Source organism: Lagopus leucura, unplaced genomic scaffold, assembly GCF_019238085.1.
Source record: "Lagopus leucura isolate 7727_CA_CO unplaced genomic scaffold, USGS_WTPT01 Super-Scaffold_100018, whole genome shotgun sequence".
Lineage (NCBI taxonomy): Eukaryota > Metazoa > Chordata > Aves > Galliformes > Phasianidae > Lagopus > Lagopus leucura.
This window is the reverse complement of record NW_024962272.1, coordinates 10,793,354-10,816,340: the sequence shown is the minus strand read 5'-3', so window position 1 is coordinate 10,816,340 and position 22,987 is coordinate 10,793,354. Positions and strand designations below refer to the sequence as shown.

The window sequence follows — 22,987 nt, the reverse complement described above, 5'->3', positions numbered from 1 at the left end:
GTCAACAGAAGTTATTCATTACATTTTGATAATGCTACCCTCAAAACACCCATGAAGATCAAAAAGCACAACTATCGTGGAACAAAGTTTAGTTAAAATGTGTTCAGTTCCAAATTACCACTTCATCCTTATAGAAAGCAAAATATACGCAACGCCTTTTTTCTTTACAGAGAAAGGCACACACAGAAGCTGTGACATGAATATAAAATATGTTTTGATTTTTACAAGCCTATGAAGTGCTTTTCAGCTGAGTGGTATTAAAGAGGCAAAATAAAATGATCTGGAAATAAATTCTGTAACTTTCTTTAGACATGCAACAGATAAGTATGTTTCTTTGGCTCATTGAATACAAGCTGAATGTAACGACATTTGGCAAGAGACTCACATCACTGGAGGAAATCTCACTTAAATTTGACAATTAAGCTGAAGTCTACTACAGTACCACACATCAGTTTGTGGTGTTCCTCTACCAGGGAAAGAATAAAGTCTGAGCAACTCAGTCACACTTGGAAATATCCAGACTGCTGATTTTATTTATTTATTTATTTAAACTACTTTCATCTTTATAGAAGCATTACATTCATACAGCTTTTTTTTTTTTTTTCCTTAAATATCACATAACAGCTGCAAGAGCAAGCAGCTTACTCTTACTTACATACTACATGAACAGAGGTCTAAACACTTAATAGTGGCTAACAGCTCAAGAAGCTAAATTGAGACAGGCTCAGGTTTTAGCAAGCACTGGAGCACCTGCCACAAGAAATGTAAATGGAATGTGAGACTCACACCAGTTCCCTTTCTCTGAATTTGCTGCATGTATAATTATTAGCTTTCCCAAAGATTAAGGCAAAAGTAATCTTACTGCTAAAACCACTTGAATATGCCCTGACAGCCTACTTCTTATTCACTAACATGTTGGACAGAAATTCATCTCAAATCTGCATTTGATTTGTTAATTCAGAAACTAAAATAATCCTTTCATGTAAACCTTTATTTCCAGAGGGATCTCAAACAGGCTGTTTTATTCCTGCCACAAGACTTCAGCTTTTAATTATGGACTCTTATTGCTGCTGAAACAGTAAAATCTGACACAGAAATGAAAAGTTTTCACAATATTTGCATGTTTTACTACAGGTATGGTTTCAGTCCCAAATAACTTACAATTCAAATGAAAAAAACAACAACACAAAAAAAACCCTAAATCCACAAGTAGATAATGTATTCATGTGTATAAAGATGGATTAATAACAGATATGGAAAAAGCTGCAAGAGCTAAATCCTGTACACAAGATTCAGAAGGCTTTAAGGTTCTTGAATAACTTGGTAAGAGATACTGGGGACAGTGATGGATCCCATCAGCCAGCATCTAGGGCTGCTTTACTCCAGGTGCCTCATACGGAGCCACAGGAGGAGTCTGCCAGTACTTGGTAACTATTTGCCAGGTGACACCTTCACACACAAACTGCTTCCTAAGGTACTTCAGAGAGTCACTTCTACAGAAGAGACTTTTTGAAGAACAAGAGAAACTTTTGTCAAATTTGCCCCAGAGAAGGTAGGTGAGGAGCGAGGCCAGGAGGAATGACCTGCCTCATGCATCAGCAGTCCTTACAGGAGGCAGAAAAGCCCCTTATGGGAGCAATTAGAAAGTAAGAGCACACAATATCTTTCACTTATTTATTAGTTTAAAAAAAAAAAAGAAAAAAAAGCCAAATACATTTAGTACCTTACAAATGTGACATATCAATACTTCTCAGAAAAGGCATACAGCTAACTGCTGAGCAGTTTGTTTGTCCTTGCACCTGAACGCATTATATTCCCTCAGAGCCATTAGGCCAGCTCTGCACTCTCAGCACAGCCTCTGTGCTTGCTGCCCTTCCCTCACCTGTCTGCATGGAGAGCAGACCCATGACCTACTTTACTGCATCTATCGTTCTTCCACACTTCAAACTTCATGAGGGATTCAAGGGAACTAAAACCAACATGAAATCAAATAGCTCCCAAACCCACCCTCCTCCACAAAGCTTGCTGTGTAGATGATGATCTATTATTTAGGAATAGCTTCTGGACAATCTCATATTATCCAGAAGGTCCCTACGTGGTTTCAGCAGAAAACTGCTCACTCCAGGGAGATGATAGGAATGATGTAAGCCTGGGCTGTATTATCAGGCAGAAAACATCGTGTTTAGAAGACTGATACAAAGTGGAATGGAATTGTGCCTGAAAAGAAACAGCCTTCTGATGCCAGCATGCCTTACTCCCCAGTTCCAGCCACAATGTCTTGGTCTCAGTGCTTACCAATGATAGGAACAACTCACTTGCCACAGTTCCAAAGATCTGTAAGACCTTGTACACAAGAGGCAACAGAGAAAACAAGTTTCCTGATCAGAACTGCCCAACTAATCAAAGGCACTGGAAGCAGTAGCAAGAAACGGAGGGGGGGAATGCTACACCTACACCATGCTCCTCCGTACCAACGGGTAGGGTACCGTCATTATGTGAAGTGTACACTAAAGCGTAAATTTACACTTTATGAGCTATTCTAAAATCTGCCCTGCTTAATAATCTGTATCAGCAAGAAAACACTTTAAAGTGTCTCTCACAATTAAACCCAGGCACAACCTTGTATAAATCAAAATTTTGCTACCATATCAAAACGTTACACTGGGGCTGTATAATGTTGCCCATATCCTCATTACATGCTACACTAATTACTACCAGCAGATTCAGAATTTTCTGCACATTAGAGGCTTTTAGAGGAGCTATAAAAAATTTCAGGCACCATTAATTTAAATTTGTATTGAAATTTCCTTTTGACAGATGGCCAAAAATTACTTATTATTTAGAGTACCAGAGCTGCCTGTTTGCACATTAGAAGAGGAAAGGGAAAAATTAAAAGCAAGAAAGAAATTTATGTCACGTTCATTACCTGCTAAATGTTAGGGAGTATTATCCTGTATGAATAAATTATTTCATACAAGCACACAGACTCCAGCTGCTGGCAACTGGCACATTCTGGCTGACAAAAAACATCTCAAGTCACATAGCAGATGATCATAAAAAGCCTCTCTTAACCAGGAGCCACTTAAGGGAGGACAGATCGATAGAACAAGCAACTAACTGCTACTCTGGGCATCACTGAAAACATTTAAGGAAATTAGCAAACTATTTCACCTTGCAGAGCTGGAAGCAAGCCCTGTAATGCTGACACACAAGGCAACTCACAACCTGAACACAGTATGAGACAAACATTTACTTGTCATTTCGAAATAAATTAGTACAAAGTGGTGACACCCTCTTCTCAGTCTCAGAAGCTGTATGGTAACAGTGTGTTTGAATCATTCTAAGTAACTTCAGAACAACCAAAATTGGCCTTTTCACATAAACACCACCACAATATTCATACCAGCATAAAAACTCAACATCCCACAGATATTAAAGGAACAGGACTAATACATTTAATATAATCATATATTTAAATAATATACTTAGTTATATTTGATACACTAGTAGTTCTATTCATTCACCCTCCTGAGTGGAAGGTCTGTGATTTCAAGTATCCAGGTAAGCAAATCTACTTTAAGAAATAAAGTGTTTTTTATATTCACAGGTTTAGATATCTGCCTTACCTGTACTTTTTTGTCTACGTACAGGGACAAAAGGAAAAAGAAAATCTACTAAAATTATTTGCTCAGAGAGAACAAGGGATGTTCTGCCAAAATCGTCATTAATCTGTGCCTGCTTTCACTGCACAAAGCAGTAATTCCAGTTTCTAGCTCTCATGACAAAGAAGACGAAGTGAAATCCGACATGTTGTTTTCCTATGTTTGCAGATAGACAGCTTCAATGCCTTCGCTGCTCACAGTAAAAACTGACAGTTCCTGTCAGCTCCCAGTTCTTATGCAGAACCATGTGGCTAACAGTAAAATTGACAACAATCGGCTCCATTTCATTCTGTGGGGACGCAGCAAAGTTGCCAGTGGCAGAATTAGATATGTGGGGATGTGCGCAGGGCATGTGCCCACCCACAGGTGCTGTAAAAACAAGGGTATGTCTCCATGCACAGCAACCCCCAGGGGACAGGACTCTGGCAGGCAAATCCTAGCACTGTGCTTCTCCTGATTCTGTCCTCAGCTCATGATTAATAGAGAATCACACAATATCCTCAGTTGGAAAGGTCCTACAAGGATCACTAAGTCCTACTTCTGGCGCTCCACAGGACCTCCCAAAAATCAAACCATAGTTCTGGGAGCTCTGTGCAAACACTCCTTGAACTCTGGCAGCTTGAGGCCATGCCCACTGCACTGAGCAGGCTGCTCCATGCACACTGCCCTCTGGTGCAGAACCCAACCCTAACCCCCAGCTGCCCTCCCCTCACACAGCTCCATGCCGTTCCCTCGGCCCTGCCGCTGTCACACAGAGCAGAGCTCAGCGCTGCCCCTCCGCTCCCTGTGAGGAGCTGCAGCCGCCATCAGGCCTCCCCTCAGCCTGCCCTGCTATGGGCTGAACGCACCCAGGGACCTCGGCTGATCCTCACACACCTTTTCTCCAGACCCTGCATTATCTTTGTAGCACCCCTTTAATGCTCTCTAATGGTTTTATGTTCCTCTTACATCGTGAAGCCCGGTGCTGCACCCAGTGCTGTAGGTGAGGCTGCACAGCACAGAGCAGAGCAGACAGCCCCTCCCCTCGCCCGCTGGCAGTGCAGGGCCTGCTGCACCCCAGGTACAGTTGCCCTTTGGGCTGCCAAGGCACACTGCCGGCTCATGTTCCTCTTGCTGTCAACCACAGTGCCCAAGCCCCTTTCTGCAGGGATGCTTTCCAGTCTGTCATCCTGCACTCTCTACAAGTATCCAAGACCGCACCATTCCAAGTGCAAAATTCAGCACCTGCTCTTGTCAAACTTCATGGGATTAGCAACTGCCCAGTCCCCTAATTTGTCAGCATCCCCCCAAGGAGTCCTTTCTACTCTCAAGGGAGTCAACAGCTACTCCTGTTTTAACATCGGCTACAAATTGGCTCAGTATGCATCCAAATCACTTACAAAACATTGAAGAGAACTGTCTCTGTAACGGAGCCCTAAGGGACATCCTGCTGACCATTCCTGGTATTCTCATCAAAATACACCTAAGACCTGTGCTGTGAACACTTCTTCTGCTGTTTGGACAATCCTAATAAATCACATATTTCGAAGAAAAACACTGCTGAAAACTTGATGAATCAGTTGCAAGTGCTCACTAAGGTGGGTGTACATCTTGCCCTTTGTAATACAAGCACCTCTTCCATTTCGTACTCACAACCATCTAAAAATGCTTAATCTTATGCTCCTTAAGATTGTGAAAGCTGCTCAAGCTCTAAGCTGTAACTGCATCCAGCTTCCCAGGTCTGTGCAGGTAAGTGTGCAACTGGCAACAACTGCTTCTGCTGTAAGCTAGTAAATGGCCAGGAGCAGACAGGAGACTAGATGGATCCAGGAGAGGGCAGAGCCCTGATATACCTCCCCACTCATGGCATTAAAACTCCAGGAGCCTCTCTGAGACTCTGATGACAATGAAGCATGGACAGGAATCCAGGCAAATATGTTGAATCACTGCAGTACACACTGCTGAATGCTCAAAATTACATGAGCTGCAAGATATGTGTTACATCTGCTTATAAACACTACCATTCACAGGACAGTGCATGTATGTGTGCTACAGAGTCATTCACAACCTGAAAACTGACTTTTGGAAGGGGAAAATAGGAATCTTATGTGCCTGCAGAACAGGAAATGGTAGGCTCTTTCTCTCCAGTCAGCAAACTGCTGCTGAAACAACAGCAATGAGACCCCCACATTTTCTTTGCAAGTGACTCAGCCTTTCTATCCATAACTGTCTTGAGATGACATCACGTAGATCTATCAGAATTTTGGTTTTACAGCTGCCAGGGACTTCTGACTGTTTCCATTTCATAAGCTTATACAGAGATTCATGGTTGCCCTCTTTACCATATCTGGAAACAGCCTTAATGCTGAGGAGCCAGTCAAAGAAGCAGGAGTGCTGTTGCCAGCCTCACTGCATACATGACCTGCAATTCTAGCTCTACCATCTAATGGGTGATAGACAGCCTATCCAGGACTCCGTTAATGAGCATGAGAGTCATGGCCCAGTTTCGCCTGGTGACCACCACTATAGGCCATGTGTGCACTGGGCAGCTCTTTTGAACCACCCCTCCCACCTACAAAATGGAGTCCTACCTTGATGGAGTCTCTGTCTGCATGTGGAGAAGCCATCATGTGCATGGAGGACAGAAGACAGCAGCAGGAGATGAGGAGGAGAAGAGGAAAAAGAAAAATACCAGTTAGTTTACATAAAATTATACATTTATCATACTCGGAAAAAAAGAATTCTAATATCTGTTAAATAATAAATTGCACAGATGTTAGCTTTTTGCAGTTAATTATTAATATTTCACAGCCAAATTTATGAAACTGGAACTCCACCATTTGAACACACCTTCTAGCTACCAGTAGGCAATAAATACTAAAGCAATTAGCAAGTAATTCTTGCAAATGTTTTTAATTGTTTTTTTTTCCTAGAATAGAAGCAGGAGAATTAGAAGAAAAAGAAGAAAACAGAAATGAATGAAGCCGTCCACTCATCTGGCAGCACTCACCTCTTTGGTGATCATTATCATGGTGCTTTTTTTCATCCTTGATTGGGAGGTGTGACTGCCCTCCCAGCGCACTAGACAGTGCCAGAAGGCCAGCACTGCTGCCAATGGGCGGGATGGCTGGAGGCTGCAAGCCCGAAGGGTGCGGAGTCAGAGGTACAGGGAGACCATGTCCATGTGACAAATGCTGGGCCTGGAGTTGTTGCTGCTGTGAAAAATGAAACACAGATATTGAATTTGTTCAGGGAGCATAGGGCTGTTTGCCTGATCCCGTACATCAAACACAACCAGTCAGATCAGCCAATACAACTGACTGACTCAGGTATCAACACTCAACAACACCCTGGCATTTTATAAATGTGTGTATGTTTGGATACAACACAGTCTGTAAACTTCGGGCTGAAATAACAAAAATGAAAAAAAAAAAAAAAGGAATTTTCCAGTTTTAGTAAAAATGGTGTTTTATTCCTCTGACAGAGCTATTATATTTTATTCTTGCTAGCAGAAACACACCATGTACACATCTAATCAAAGCATATGTAACTATAACAGCAGTTATATAATGCAAAAAAAAAAAAAAAAAGCTGAAAATTGAGAAAATTAGCGTTAAACAGTTCTCCCAGCGCTACTGCACAGCATGCAGTGAGAGTTAATTTGAAAGAGAAAACCTGAATTAACAATCCAGAAAAGGAAACTGGTTGCAGCCACCGTTTTAAGCCCTTTAAGTGTCCTCAGCGGTACTTGAGCAAATTACTAAAGAAAATCTAATGTAGCAAGGCTTGGGTCCTCCTGTAGGCTTGTTCAATAATGCTGAAATAATTGGGCACTCTGTGCACGTTTAGTGATGCTTGAATGGAAAGCTAGAGGCCTGCCCTTGTACTGTTCTCTAGCTGCTGACTCTGTGTTGTGACAGGTTTATTTGAGTGGGACTGTGATGCATGCACCAGTAACTGCGCTGACAAGAGTTTAAAGTCATTTTTACCAGTACACTGGCAACACATAGAGAAAGCCCTTGAGAGGGGCGAATTGGGAGTGCTTGACCTCAACCAGGGCTGCAGCAAGCTCTGTGCTATACTAACCACTGTGGGTAGATAGTTTGTTGCTACTGAATGGGAAGGCCAGAAAAAAAGTTAGCTTAAATGCCTCTCAAGAAAGATATCTAGGTTCAAGGTTTACCCACCAACTAATTCCAACTAATTCCAGCTCATTCAGTAACTAGATTAGCTCTGAAATTTTCTTTTAACTTTCAAGCAGTCACTTCTTATAGCTCATAGTAAATCAAATCAGAAACCCTCTAAGATCATTCTCTTCCCTGCACGTCTTCAAAAAGGACTTAGGAAGAGGAAGAAATAAAAACTTGTTTTGCATAAAAACATTCCGTCTGCAATTTCTTACTACACGGCTAAGCTTATACTTCTGTTTTTCATCTGAATATGATTTCCCATCTCACATTCTAGCTCTCTAATCAATCAAGAAATAATGTGCAGCCCACCTGATTGTTCCCTCCCCTCTTTAGCATGAATCTTTACATATGGGTGAGCTGAAAGTGAAAGAAAGCAAGTCACACGCAACATGTCACCTAACTCATGCAGTACACTGCACAGGTACATCCCTCAACACCTTCTTGTGAAGGTACGGATCCTTGTCTTACTTTTATAAATACAGCCCAGGCTCTGGAATCTGAAAGGCGATGGCAAATACATGACACCTGATTTAGAGCAGTGCCAGGAACAGAAGATGAACGACCCAAAAAGAAGTGTGGAAAAAAAAACACAGAGAAACACAAAAAGTAAGAAGAAAAAAAAAAAAAAAAAAAAAAAAAAAAAAAGAAAGCCAGAAAGATTCTTCCAGGAGAAGAAAAGAATCAGACCTCTCACTGCCTGCAATCCTATGTCATTCAAGTAAGTATCCATTCTCATAGATGTATCAAACACATTTTGTTTCTCCGGTGCTCTGATGCAAGGATGCTTCATTGCTCAGAATTTAAAATCAACTATAACAAAATGAAACAAGAGCAAACTGTGTGTTGTTTAGCTTCAGGGTTTGACTGGGGCTTCCTTACAGCAAGGGAACAAGCTGGCAAATTGGATTTGTGGTGGACTGGAGGGATGTCAGAGAAAGAAAGAAAAAGAAGATAAGCAGAGAAACAAAAGGAGTGGACAAAATAACCTGTGATACAGAATATCAGCTTTCATTTTAAATGCAGAATTCCCCAGTCCTTTTAAAAACATACTATAAACCAGTGCAAGAAGATGTCTGCCTTAATCTGCCAGGGGCTTGAAGCAATGAAAAGAGCCTAAGAATATCATCAGTGATAGAGCTTCTGGCCTTGTTAACTATTTCAAAGTTGATAAAAAAATGCAAGGAAAATTGCACTCACTGCACACTTCTGTACAATCTACAGAGAACCAACTCAATTTGCATTATATGACCTCCTCCACGGATATGGGATGATTTCCAAAGAGCTTGAAGTAAACTGCAATGCAAATGTAATCTTTTGCTGTTCTTTGTTGGGAGTTTCACTACATAACTCAGCAACAAAGTAGAAGAGATTCTGCATCTTCAATGTGCCAAACATTCTTAACATCTCCCAGACATTATAAATGCACTGAGAGTAGTATGTGTAACTGCACATCAGTGCAGTGGCTTGACACTGCCCAGAACTGCATAGTTGACCAGGAACTGATGATTTCTCCACAGCCTGACTTGCAGAGATCTTTGAAACTAACTGAAGAGAGTGGGGAGGAAAGAAGAAAGCAAGCAAATAAAAACAACTAAAAAACAATATTGCACTGACAAAGGAAGACTATAGTTAAAAAAAAAAAAAAAAAAAAAAAAAAGTGAAAATGCTAGGTGTATTTTGCTCTCAGAATACAATGCGAGGACAAAGTTGGCAGTAAACATGTCAAATAAAAAAAAGGAAAAAAAAACAACCATAAATGATCATCTAATAAGCCCCGTTTTCCAATAAGCATACTCAGGAAGGCAAAGACAGAAAATGGCAGAACCTTCTCAGCTGCCATTTCCAGACCTTTGACATCTATTACTATGCTCAAAAGCCCACAGCATTCACAGTTTAGTTTTGCTTTTTCACTCCCCATCAGTGTCACCAGTGAACATTAACTTCCAGGATGGCCTGTCTATAGCTGCTTGGTTACAGAGAAAGCTAGAGAAACACAGGCAATTCCTTATCCACTGGGCATCACATTAGCACCACAACACGATAAGAAAAAGACACGGGCTGCTCTCTCTCCCTCAAAAAGCCAAAGATACAGAGGAGTAAAACAAGTGGCAGATATGCTCCCCACACAGAAACATTCCAACAGAGATAGTTGTTTACATTCATTTCTCCAATACAATGAATTTAGATCATTGCAACACAGAATAATAGAATAACAGAATGGCCTGTGTTGAAAAGGGCCTCAAAGATCATGTACTTTCAACCCCTCTGCTATGTGCAGGGTCGCCAACCAGCAGAACAGGCTGCCCAGAGCCATGTCCACAGCCTGGCCTTGAATGCCTCCAGGGATGGGGCATCCACAACCTCTTTGAGCAACCTGTTCCAATGCGTCACCACCCTCTGTGTGAAAAACTTCCTCCTAGTATCTAACCTAAACTTCCCCTGTCTCAATTTAAGACCATTCCCCCTTTTTCTATCACTATCCGCCCTCGTAAACAGCCACTCCCCCTCCTGTTTACATGTTCCTTTCAAGTACTGGAAGGCCGCAATGAGGTCTCCCTGCAGCCTTCTCTTCTCCAAGCTAAACAAGCCCAGTTCCCTCAACCTTTCCTCATAGGGGAGTTTCATAAAAATTTAAAATTTAAAAGCCTGCAAGGAAAGCCTGAAAATGAGCCAATTGAGCAATCACGTAATTTTTTGATGTTGCTGTAATGCTTTCACTTCCCACTTCTCCATCTCCTCTTTAATTTGCTATTCTTAGTCATGTCATTTGTGAACCCTTACAATGCTGTTAGCTTTCCACAGTCCTAGCATATCTGAATGCACTATGCATGAAATCAAGTATGCATTTTCATAATGGATGAAAATTTGCAAAGGCAGTACACCAGGCTATATTTTGCTGTAAGTTTTCGAGAACTATTTGAAGAAAACAGCTACTACAAACACCCCAAATTCCTTCAGTTACCAAGAAATACACAATGCTGTTAGGTTTCAAAGTTTTTAAGAACTATCCGAAGAGTAAAAATATAAGAGCAAGGATAAAACCAGTAGTCAGAAAGAAGTCAAAAAAGAAAACTATTTTTGGTAATAAATTTAAGAAGATAGTTTGTTATTAAAATCTATATTAAAATTTTGAGACTTATTAATATATATCAAATAGAGTATAGTTGCGACTTATCTGTTCTTGTTTTTTAAACTCTGAATATTCTCCTACATAGTCTACAGTAAAAAGGAAAAAAAATAATTCCCAAAGCCATGTCTAAGAAGTGAATAAAAAGGCTTTGCAAAAGATACTTACCTGAGTATCACTGATTTTTACAACTGGAATTATAAATATTGATGCTTTATTTAATTCTTATCCCCATACATCTTAAGAGATCAAATTTAAAGCAAAATATGAAAATAAACGCAATAAGAAATTAGCTTCTAATGCTCTCTTGTTATAGCCAGCACATCAAAAGCTTATTCTCCTGGAAAAGGTTCAAGTTTTTACTGGATACTTTCCAAGAGTCAAGTAATCTACCATCTTCCCCTCACAGACCCTGAAAGCACACAGCCACTATCCAAACAATCTGAATATACACCTCTAACCTGAAGGCATTTCTAAAGTTAACAAATGAATGCCTCAAAAAGATGTATCTATACACATGCACACACTATCCATACCTGCTGGGGAGGATCACCAAAATATCAGAATAAGACAGCTTTATGAAATTCATCAGGTAAAGTGATTTCTTGTTTAAACAAGAGATTTGTTATTATGACAGCATAAATACAAAATGACAATTGAGATAAAGATTATTGAGATAAAAACAGTGGCTCAAGAATATAAAATATCAGTGTTTCAAAGACTAGTAAGAAATGGAAGCATTTTGGCGTGGACAGCTATAGATTTTATCTTGTTTTTATCTTTCATGCTTGTTCGCACCTCCTGATATTATCTGCACTGTATTTCTTCTCTTTTCTGGCATACCATTCCAATACAGTTTTTTTGTTTTGTTTTGTTTTTTGTTTGTTTTTCTTTTTATGTTAAGATACGATATGGCAGAACAGCATAGAGGGAGAGTCATGTAATAGCATGGAATGATCCGGGACATACATGCACACCATAAAGAGACTGTGGTACAAAACAGGACCTTGAGACCAGTCTTGTAATAGAAAAGAGATCATTTTGCAAATAAGTGCATCCAGTGAGAAAGGACAGTATCGGAGATTGGTAGGAAGTCTATATGCCAAATACAACTTCCCTGCAGCAAAATTAAGTGCTTCACAAGGACAATGAAAATATGGGATACAGAAAATCCAAGAAAAAGAATTTAAAAACTACAGAATTGAGGGGAAAAAAAGATAAATTAAAAGAACAACAATAAAACGAACAAACAAACTCTAGGCAAATGCCAAAGTTCTTACTCCCTGAGAACCAGTAATTCTAATTAAGGAAAGCAAACTCCACTCAGAAAACTATGAGTAGAAGGGAAAAATCAATAGTCATTAATAATTAGGGAAACATTTATAGCTCCTACATAAGTAACCAAGAAACTATCAGAATCATATATTTGCAAATTGTCTCAAATATCTTTAAAGTGAAATAAGAAGTCAATTCCAGAACTATACTGTTGGGATGAAAGGTAATACAGGCATAGAACATTTCCACTTCTAATGATATATACAGGAACATCTGCTCCTGTTACACATTTCACCAGGTGTCCTTCTTCAGATTTTTTTTTTTTCTTCTTTTCACTCAGTGAAACAGCGTAGAGGGCAAAAGTAACAACAACAGGAGATCCACTAAGAAGTCAAAGACCTGTGATTAAAGAGGCTAGCGTTTCAGTAAAGAAAACAACTAACTCACTGCAAAGGGACAGGTGCATTTTTCCCCAGAATCTTAGAGTTCAGTAGTTCACTCTTCTGCCTGCAGGACTCCTCTCTCATTTTCAACAGAGAGAAGGCTCTTCAAAATCACTTTCTATTATCATCTCATATAGGGCAAAAATTCTTGTATAAATCATGCCACTTCAGCAATCTTCTTCCTTTTTTTTCCCCACCCTCTTGCTAGCTTAGGAAAAGAAAATTTACATTAAGAGAAGGCAGAAAGCACCAAGTACAGCTGTGCTCAAGGTCTTATCAGAAGAAATGCTAGTGGCTTCCCATGTGCCACACATAAGACAAGTAAGTCAAATTTCAGGACAGTGAGTAGTGACTAATAGACTCCTTAGTTCTTTCAGTGCTACTCTATGTTTTGTCATGGTCACAACACAGGAGTCCACACTGTGTTGAATTCTAGCAAGCTGCCTGTGTTTGGGATAAACACCTGGGTTGCTGGAATTGATCCATTCCTTCCAACCCATTCTATACTTAGAAGATTGCCATTTCTGCTGCAGCCACACTCCTGTGCAGACCACTGCAATGCCTGCTCTTCCCAGTGGTGAGCAGTCTCTTCCCACAGAACAATGTTAGCTGTTAAGACACAAGGATACCATTCTCTCTCTCTCTCTAAGACTTGAATGAGTGTACTAAAGTTATCTCTTTCTAACCTAGTGCCCAGCAGTCAACTAACCAAGACTTAAAGTGATTTCTTTTGCTCTAGTACAGCTTACCTGTTACAACAGCTTTGATAAAAGGTCTTGACAAGGATCAAACAATCTACATTTAAGTCACAACTCTGAAACTGTAAAAGGACCACTTGCTCTATTTGCCTCAGCTTCTCCCAGGTATAAAACAGCTGAAGCAGTACTGCCTCATTATCAGAAACATTACTAGAGGGGATTGATTCAATGCCTGTGATGCATTCACATATTGAAGAAGTTGTTGTGAAAAGTCCAAACATGATGTGGAGAATTGTTTCACTAACAGAAGTAAAACATTTTGAAATATCAGAAACTTAAAAACCTCTTAAATTTCATCTTTCAAGACTAATTTTACATCTGGAAATGAAGTATTTTAGTCTGCATCCTGATAACTAAAGTTCTTGCTCTAGACAGTATGATTGAAGACATGTAAGAAACTACTCACATCTGGAGGAAAGCAAATGTTTAACTGATCCACTGTCTGGACACCTAATCCTCATTAATTGTGTAGGTAGTATCTGAAAACTTTAGAAGAAGTTTAAATGATAAACACGTAGGCCTGCTTGTAGATGACTGCAGAACACCGTGGTTTGAAAACATGACACGGTAACATCAGCCTTCAGGCTACGCAGTACAGTAGGGATGTATGGGCTGCATTTCCACTGAGTATGTAAGCATTGTTGATTTCTCATTTGAGCATTTTTTTGGAAATCCTTGCCTTCACATTATGCACTATGTTCTCACTTTATATACTATTTATCTTCCAAAGCAGAATTATTATGCCACCACTGAAGTATTACATAGCAAACAATGGACCAGAAGTCTGACAGAGTGTGCCAAATTCATATTAGGTTGGAGATGGAGGCAGCTTCCATGCACTGCTGTACAGACCAGTATGGCAACACTGTTTCCTCCTCTTTATTTCCTATTCATGAAGGAAGTAATAAATTAAAAAAAAAAATACTGCACATATTTGTGCTGTAAAGTATGAAGAAAATTCTTCATAGGACTCCTCATAGCCATACTGATTAATCTTAAAAAAAAAAAAAAGATACAGTGGTCAATTAGCATTGGTGCCAGTGTTTGGAAAAACACAAGGCAGAAGTCAGCTGCCCTGCCAGATCAGATACAGTATGTGAGCTGTAGTACTTTTGTCATATGCACTTACTTTAGCATAACAAGAAGGGCCTCTGGCATCAGCATATTGGCAGTGGGATGTAATAAATGGTCTGCACTTCGCCCTGCAACATGTTACTGACTGCTCCTACAGTGATAGACCAATATAAATTCAGTAGCTACAACAGCTTGTGTAAAGAAGAAAACAGTGGCAGCCCATTCCAAATGTAGCAACAGCATTTAAAATCCACCCTTGGAGAGGTTTTTCAATAAATATGAAAGCTGGAACTATGTGCATTCTAATTATTTCTCTCAAAATTCCCTAAAAAGACCTTTTGTACTTCATTTTCACCCTTTTAAAATTACGATAATGCTGCATACGGTAGAGATTAATTGAAATCAGTCCTCACCTGCAATACTCTCTCTGAAGACAGCACTTGGTAATGGGTGGAGAAAAAGTAAAAAAACACTACAAAAAAACCACCTCTTCCCTCCTGATCCTCAAAAAAAGCAGTACCTTTGACCTAGCTGTACTTCAAACAAATCATTCAAAACAAAAAATATTCACCTAAAAGCATTCTACATCTACGATTTCCTCTTCTACAGTTCTATTTCAGAGATTAGGCAGTGCCAAAAAAATTACACACCACACTTCACACGTTCTTAGTTTACAAAAAACAAACAAGAGTCATTAAATAGGGAGGAATGAATTTCAGTATTCCTTTAGATAGGCAAATGAAGCACACATCCATTAAGTCAATCTTGTCTGCCACCTTCCCACTATAACAATCTGTGTACAATATGCAGCAGGTGGCCACTTTGTTTTACAGTATGTAAGCTTCAAACCACTGCTTAATGCCAGCACAGCCCTTGAACAAACAATACAGAAAGGACCTGAAGAACCTAAGAGGGGTGACTTGTGCCAGTGCTACAACACATACATTTCCCCACCCTTTGGCAAGCAGGAACAATTCTACCGTACAAACTGGACCATTAAACATTTTTAGTTTACAGGAGAAAAGCTTCTGCTGTACCACCCTGTGGTAAAAAGTCTCCCTGCAACTGGGCATTGTGTAGGAGAGCATCCCTGCTCCTGTTAAGCTTCAAGGCAAGGCGTTGGCCCTCCTCCATCATCTCACAGTTAGCAATGTCAGCCTAGGCTTGCTCCCCTCAATCAAAAGAACCCCAGAAGTCCCTCTGCTCTCTACTTCACTGCACAAGCACATGCGAAAGGCAGAAATAACCTACCATGCAGGAGTTGAAAATGCTTCTGCAATGCTACAAGCACCTTGATACCTAACAGCAGACCTCTGCACCAGTGCTGCCCTGGGAGCAACAGCACGCAATCACACTAGGTTTGTATTACAACTTGTACGCACTTGTCTGCACCACAACACTTTCAAAACTTTGCATGCCTGGAGAACAGCATACGGTGTATTTAAACAGATATTGTTCTCCACATCTGCAGAAACACAATTTGCTCAAAAAAAAAAACAAAAAAACAAAAAAAAAAACAAAACAAACAAACAAACAAAAAAAAAAAACAAAAAAAACAACCAAACAAATTACACACCTTCTGAGATGGGGCAAACTAGCACTTCAACTTCAAACACAAGACAGAGCTTTTGATTGGTGGGGTATTAAAAAAGGAGCTTGATAGCTTCACAGTTATATGCCACAATATAGAAGCATCCTTTCTTCCAAGAACTGCCATTTGCTTACATTTAAAATAGATAGTAAAAGTGACATAATAAAACAAAATGCTTAAGAATTAAACCAAAGCCTTTTTCTTCCCCTTTTTCTCAGATGTATAGAATGGTAAAGACAAAATCATTTAAATCATTTCCTTAGTAATACAAGTAATATTTAAATATATTTAATAGTGCTGCTCCAAACCAATGAATTATGAGTTTAAAACCTATTAAAATGTAATGTTTTTTTCCTGAGCTGAGGGGAGAGAGATTTAAATCCACTGAATTTTAATATTTCAGCTTGAGCTGCAGGAGGTAGAGAAAGTCCAAATGAACTATTCCATCAGCACCATTCAAGCATGAACATTTTAATCAGTTTTACTTCCTTGGAGTTCTCTAACACAGTTTACGCTGTCATTCTGAAAGCACTTAACACAGAGAGTGTGAAAAACCACCAAGGCTTGTTATTGCCTTTACAATTGATGGCAAATAATTTCGCAGACTTCCTATCATTAAAATGTCACTACTAAAAATTGAGGTTCAGCATTTCTTGTGCTAAACTGCATTTTCTTTGAACACCATCACATACCTGTTCTTAAGTTTTTGGTGCATTTATCTCTCCTGTGACAAACATAAACATAAGCAGCCTCCATTTCTTTCTTAGTACCCAAACACAGTTGAAAACCAACTATTTTAAAACCAACTATTTTAAAACAGAAAAACATACTCTGGTAAAATTCTTATACAGGTTAGTTCCATGGTTCCCTTCAACTGCATTCACACAGCAAGTTCCTATTATATAGTATAGTGGATTAAAAAAAAAAAAAACAACATTTTAAGACAGTTAGATGACTCAGAATAATAATACAGGAAATGAAAACATCATTCCTAATTAGATCATACTGCTGATTTGAGGCTACAATTTGTGCACTGTTCAAAGAGTGTGATCTTGCAGTTTCCAGTTTAAAAGCACGGTAGCTATGACACTTGAGAAGACCAACTGGGTGCACCGTGTTGCTCGCACCTTTGCACCCAACCTGGAAAGGAACAGCTGAGTGTGTGCTACAACTCCTCCAAGCAAAAATTCTATTCCATGCTGCCCATGGCAAATATCAGATGCAGATTTACAATCCTCTTGCAGCATGCTTATGACACATAGTTTTGGGATAGTTTTTCTCATTGTATCTCTCAAAAAGAAGATGGATTATATTTAACTTGTTTCAGTCCGTCAACAGCTTTAAACTGAACATGACCTGTGAAAGAAGTCATTATAACTGTGTTTCATTCCATTAAACACAACGAGTTTATTGTCAGGAGAACAAGCAATCTCTCCGGGTTCCAGGCTCACTTCAGTATTTTGCATTTAAACTGCACGGATCAGTGATTTGGTTCATTTACCAATGAAGATAGAATAATATTGCAAAGTTAAAAAGGTGCTTCATCAGATTCCATTAAATCAGAGAACATTCATATAAAAATATGTATGTGAAATACAAAGAGAGACATGATTTGTGTACATTCAATTCTGTTCTTGTGCCAAACTCTATTCCAGCAAAATCCATTTTAAACTCCAGCTGTTGCTCCTCCACTCAAACCAGAGTAGTTCTGAGTCAAGGGAACACAGAGGCCCCGAACACAAAGGATATTTCAAAAACTCATGATATTGCTTATGTTTTCTTCCACTATACATCTCAATGGGAAATTAAAAGAAGTTTATTTAGAGAGGTTTTAAAGAGGAAGCAAACATTAGAAGCTTTTAAAATATCACAGTGTTAAAAGAACATGAACTCTGTCAGACTTATCCAAGAACAAAAGAATATAATTCAACATAATTAGAGCCACGATTTCTAATTATGTTTTTTTTTTTTCTTTTATCAGTATTCACAAAATACGACAAGACTCTTTTAGTCCCACACTACATTTTCAGACTCTATCTATCTATCTATCTAATCTATCTAAGTTCACAAATCTATCTAAGTTCAGATGTAAAATTATTACAGGTGTTCACAGAACTAGAACTTAAGATCTTCTGATAACCTGCTATTCTATTTATTCAGCTTTATTTTTTTTAATGAATTTCCTTAAAACTGAATTCGATTACTTCCCCTTAACTGTGCAGACCATGGCATTTTCAGTCAGCACTGCTCCCATTTCTCTAAAAATGAAGAGAGATGCTACGCAGCATTTCCTAAATCAACATAAAACAAGAGTGGAAAAAGGAAGTACTAAAAGCTAAAATCACCCTTCTGAGGGAGATGAAAGCTATCCTATTTTAATGCACAGAAACAAACTTCAGACATTATAAAAATTTCCAGCGATGGAATCTCAATTGTCTTGAAAAGATAAATTCAGACAGCAAAATACAAAATTTTCTTCTGTCTGGTGGGAGCAAACCAAGAGAAGTAACTGCGAGGCTCCCAGACAAGCATCCAATCTTTTTATATCTATTCTGAGTAGTTTAGCGATTCATGAAAACAGGATAAACTTAAATAACAAGTGCAATAAGCTCTACATCAATAAACTTTTCTCATCCCTAGGATGCAAATTACTTTTCACAGTCTCCCTAATGCAAAACTGAATGACAAAAATGTACACAAATAGACTGCGAAGTATTCACATGCATGTGTATGTGTACACACACGCACACAGACAAAATGGCATGTGCACACACAGCAACACTATACACACGCACAGCAGACACACAAAAACTTCTACAACAAAGAAACCAACCCTTAGCTGCTTACTTTATGCAAAGAATGTTAATAGAAGGCAATATTTTTGGTTAGGTAATGAAAACTAATTGGCAAATTATTCATCTCCCACTTTCCCCACTGGAGCGTAAAAGACGTACAACAAATGTTATTCATGATTCTACACGACTCGCTCTGATTCACCTCCTTCTTTCTAACGGGCACTTCAGAGGAAATAAAGGTTACTCTTTTCCATTTATATCTTCTAATTGACTACCAGTGTTTTCTCGTGGTCAGATGGATACAAAACAGAGTTAGAAACAGACTATTAAAAACAAGTTACAATCAGACCACTGCTCTACACTACTGTCAGCAATGATCAGAGAGTCCTGATTTCCTTGTTAAAAGACAGAGGCATAATTGAAGCAATATCTTCACTTCAGATTGATTATTCTGCGACCCTTATCCACATCTTCACTCAGCAATTTGAATTTTAATGAAAGTAAATGGAATAATTAGCATTTCAAAGTGTGTTTGATACACTGAATAAAAAAAAAAAAAAAAAAAAAAAGGAGAAGACTTTTATGTATAATCTATACACAAAAGAAAAAGCATTTGGGAGGGGGCAGAATATGGGAAGTACAGTTGTAGCGTCTTCATTAGAATAACTTAAACAACTGCTTGCACCAGCTGCATAATTATACACATGAATAATGTGCTATTAAGCTATGACTCCTCACCTTTATTTTATGTAGTGGGAACAGCCATAGCTTTTGTTACTATGCCTTTCCTACCAGTCATAAAATGTAAACACTGTGGCTGCCCACACCCATAAAGCTTGCAGGGGTTCCACACTGAGCCCATACCACCAGTAGTAAAGCTTTTACAAGAGAGGCTGCACACACACGTATGTTCGGACCAGGGAAGGGATATTTTGCTGTATGTTGTTTCCAAGATTTTTTTGTTATAAAAGTAACCAAATTATTTTGCAAAGTAAATATGAATGTGTGGTGAATATTCTCATGTGCTTTTCTGCACGGTAGTCTGAGAAGCAGCAAAGGGAACAATTCCTCGTTGAGGCTTAGTGTGCCGTACAAAAGCTGTTAGCATGGTGCAGAAGCAGACTAGCAGGCAGTATACAAAGGAAGCAACGTGACTTAAAAGAAAACAATCCGTCTTAAAAGAAAATAATCTGACTTAAAAGAAAAATATCCATCCAACTTCAGGGAATGGATACAACACAGGCATTAACCTGTTTGTTTTCTCTACACACTACAAACAACATTTTCAGGCAGTAGCCAGCTTTTATCAAGATCAAGCTACTGACCTTCTCCACTGCCCCCAACTTTAGCCCCTTTGATGGGAATGGAAGGAAAAGGAAGGGAAGGGGAGAGGAAGGGAGGGAAGGGAAGGAAAGGGAAAAGAAGCTTTTTATAAATGCTGTTAGAGCTGAAATGGAAAGACCACATACCCCAATGATTGCGTTCAGTTCTGCCATGGTCACTTGCTTGGCACGCTCCACAGCCTGCACCACTTGTTGCTGGTGCTACAAATGAAGATCAGAAACAGAACAAAATTATTTGTTTTCTAAATTATTATGCGTTTTTTTTTTTTTTTGTTGTTGTTGTTGTTGTTGTTGTTGTTTTTTCCTTTTTCCTTTTTTACTTTTCAATCACACATTTGAAATGATAGTTCTCTAACAGTCAAACTCTGTGTATAAAATGCCATTACTTTCCTGGAATACCCTAATACCCTTGCACCAAAAAGACCAATTTTACAACCCATTTGAGGACCCTGTCTTCCTTCTGTTCATCAATGCACTCCCAAACTTGCACGTCACCTTTAAAAGCAAATCACTTTCCTTACAGTCAGAGAAACTTCTTGATTAAAAAAAAAAAAAAAAAAAAAAAAAAGCATACTGAAAATGAAAGGTATGTATTTTCAACAACCACACAGCGCCCACATCACTGAAGGATATACAGATTCTCCTCCTTGGTATATTTCAAAGCAACTCAACCATAAGAATGAAATTTAAAATGCCATTCACAATTCTGTCAAACATGTGAAAGAGAACTAATTATTTCAATCCCCAACACGTAAATTTTAATAGGTTTAAAAAGTCCGTCAAAAACACATGGTCTAATTAACAACACAGTTTACAAGCTTCAGTGGTTATATTATCTCAGTTTGAGTGATACTGTATTCCTGAAGTAAATTCAAAATTGCTGTACACTGAAAAGTCATTTGTATTTATGTGAAAACACTGGCTACAAATAAAGTCAAATCCTAATCCTGCAGCCAGACCTGTGCCAGTTTGAAGCTCCACTATTGGCAAATTCATTTGCACATGCAGCCCTGTAGGGTTGAAATTACAATAAGAAACTGGTGCAAGGGGTGGGGAGGGTCCAGGTAGAGATGCAAGCAATTGCATGCTCAGTACTGGGAATGAATCACCCTTGATTTACAGCCACAGATTGAGTATAGCAACCTCCACTCAGAGGAGGAAGGGCGCTGTTGTGCCTAGGTTTGACATCCTCAGATGTGCCAGCTCCTGGTGCTCCCCACCCAGCTATCTTCTTTACAAAATGGGGACAGAGTCTGCCATGCAGAAACAAAAAGGGCCTTGTCACTCACAAATTCCCTGTCCTAAAAGTTCCTGGGATGAGGAAAAGCAAGCCTAAAAATCCACACATAACCATGAGAAATGCTAACCTGAAGCACAGAAAATAACGAAGGAGGTAATTTAGAAACATTCCTGGGAAGGAAGAAAATGGTTTTAAGGTTTGTTTGTTTTTACGCAAAGAATAATTAAATGAAGGAAATGCCAGGAGAACAAATAACATACTATGGCAAACATAACCACAGCAGTCCAATTTAGGGTTTTCTAAAGGTACAGTGCTAACATAAACCAAACCTGTCAGTTAAGAGCAGCAAACGTAAAGAACAAAAAACAGGGCTGAATATGAGCAAATGTGTTCTTGGCATTGGGAAAAAAGACTGCAACGAGTGGTGTATCGCCATCATAGATAACCATTAAAAAGAAAACTGCAATTCTCAAGCCTCAAGTTCCTGACAATGCATTATCATCTCCAGATCATCACGTGGTAAGGACATATAAAGTAGCTGAACGATCACTGATATGTGGTTTTGTAAGACAAGAAGTGACCAAAAAAATTACCCCACCATATTCAAGTGGAGGTCAATTCCACCCCAAAAGGATCACAGAATTTTTGATCACATTACAGTCATCATTGGTTTCCTGTCATTTCCTAGGTAATACCTTTTTTTCCATGAAAATAAAGACAGGAATCCAGCCCTATGTATGAACATTCTTCTTTACAATCGTAATACCCATCTAATTAAATTCCATCCCCAGGGCCACAGAGAGAAAAAGAAACATCTTCCAAGGAACTTGCAAAATTCTGGCCCGAAAATCTCAACAGTGTTACAGAAATGCTTGAAATTTTTGTCTAGGCTTTGGAAAAATAAGTTGACTCTACAATAGTTCAAATGGCTCTGTTCCATTTACAGCACACATACATGCAATGGATCTGAAGAGTATTTGGGAAAACACTGTTTCATTCCAAGGTAAGAAGAAGTGAATGTGGAAGGGTCAAGCACCAAAATCGCTCTTTAAGATTTCCGCTGAAAAACACTGTAAGACAGAAATTCCCTAACCAATAACACAGAGCATCTTTCATTGATTCTAATAGGCTTGGGATCAAGCCTTCATAAAGAGAAAACCCATCGGCCTTGTAAAGCTGCACCTAAATTAGGTATGGTAGAAACAATTAAAACTCTCTGTTGCCAGCTGTTTTAACACTGATTTAATCTTCAGTGCCACGGCATGCACAACACAGAAAATAGATGGTCTGTAATTAGCCTTTCCATCACTTTCACCTCAGCAGAGCAATCTAGCCACTTCCAACTCCCTTCCATATCCCTAAGACCCTGCTGGAGGTACTGCCCCACGTGACCCATAAGCTACTTTGAATCGCAGATGCAAACAACACACATCAATGCATCACAGCAAGAAAAATTAGAGTGGCCTCCACATCAACTCACACCTTCTTGGCATGGGGATTCCTTACTCAT

The 22,987-nt window shown here is 39.1% G+C and overlaps 1 protein-coding gene across 2 annotated transcripts in view; it reads right to left on the bottom strand.

The window, feature by feature from the left end:
• The window catches only part of TLE4 (TLE family member 4, transcriptional corepressor), a 101,781-nt gene that overhangs the window by 39,228 nt on the left and 39,566 nt on the right, over positions 1 to 22,987 (bottom strand). The window contains exons 6-8 of one of the 2 annotated variants that reach the window (XM_042877449.1): positions 20,364 to 20,438; positions 6,652 to 6,856; positions 6,233 to 6,249 (exon numbers count right to left, since the gene is read on the bottom strand). In XM_042877449.1, the coding sequence (XP_042733383.1) occupies positions 6,233 to 6,249; positions 6,652 to 6,856; positions 20,364 to 20,438 (297 nt within the window). The remainder of the gene's footprint in view (positions 1 to 6,232; positions 6,250 to 6,651; positions 6,857 to 20,363; positions 20,439 to 22,987) is intronic. The other variant, XM_042877451.1, reaches the window with a different exon arrangement.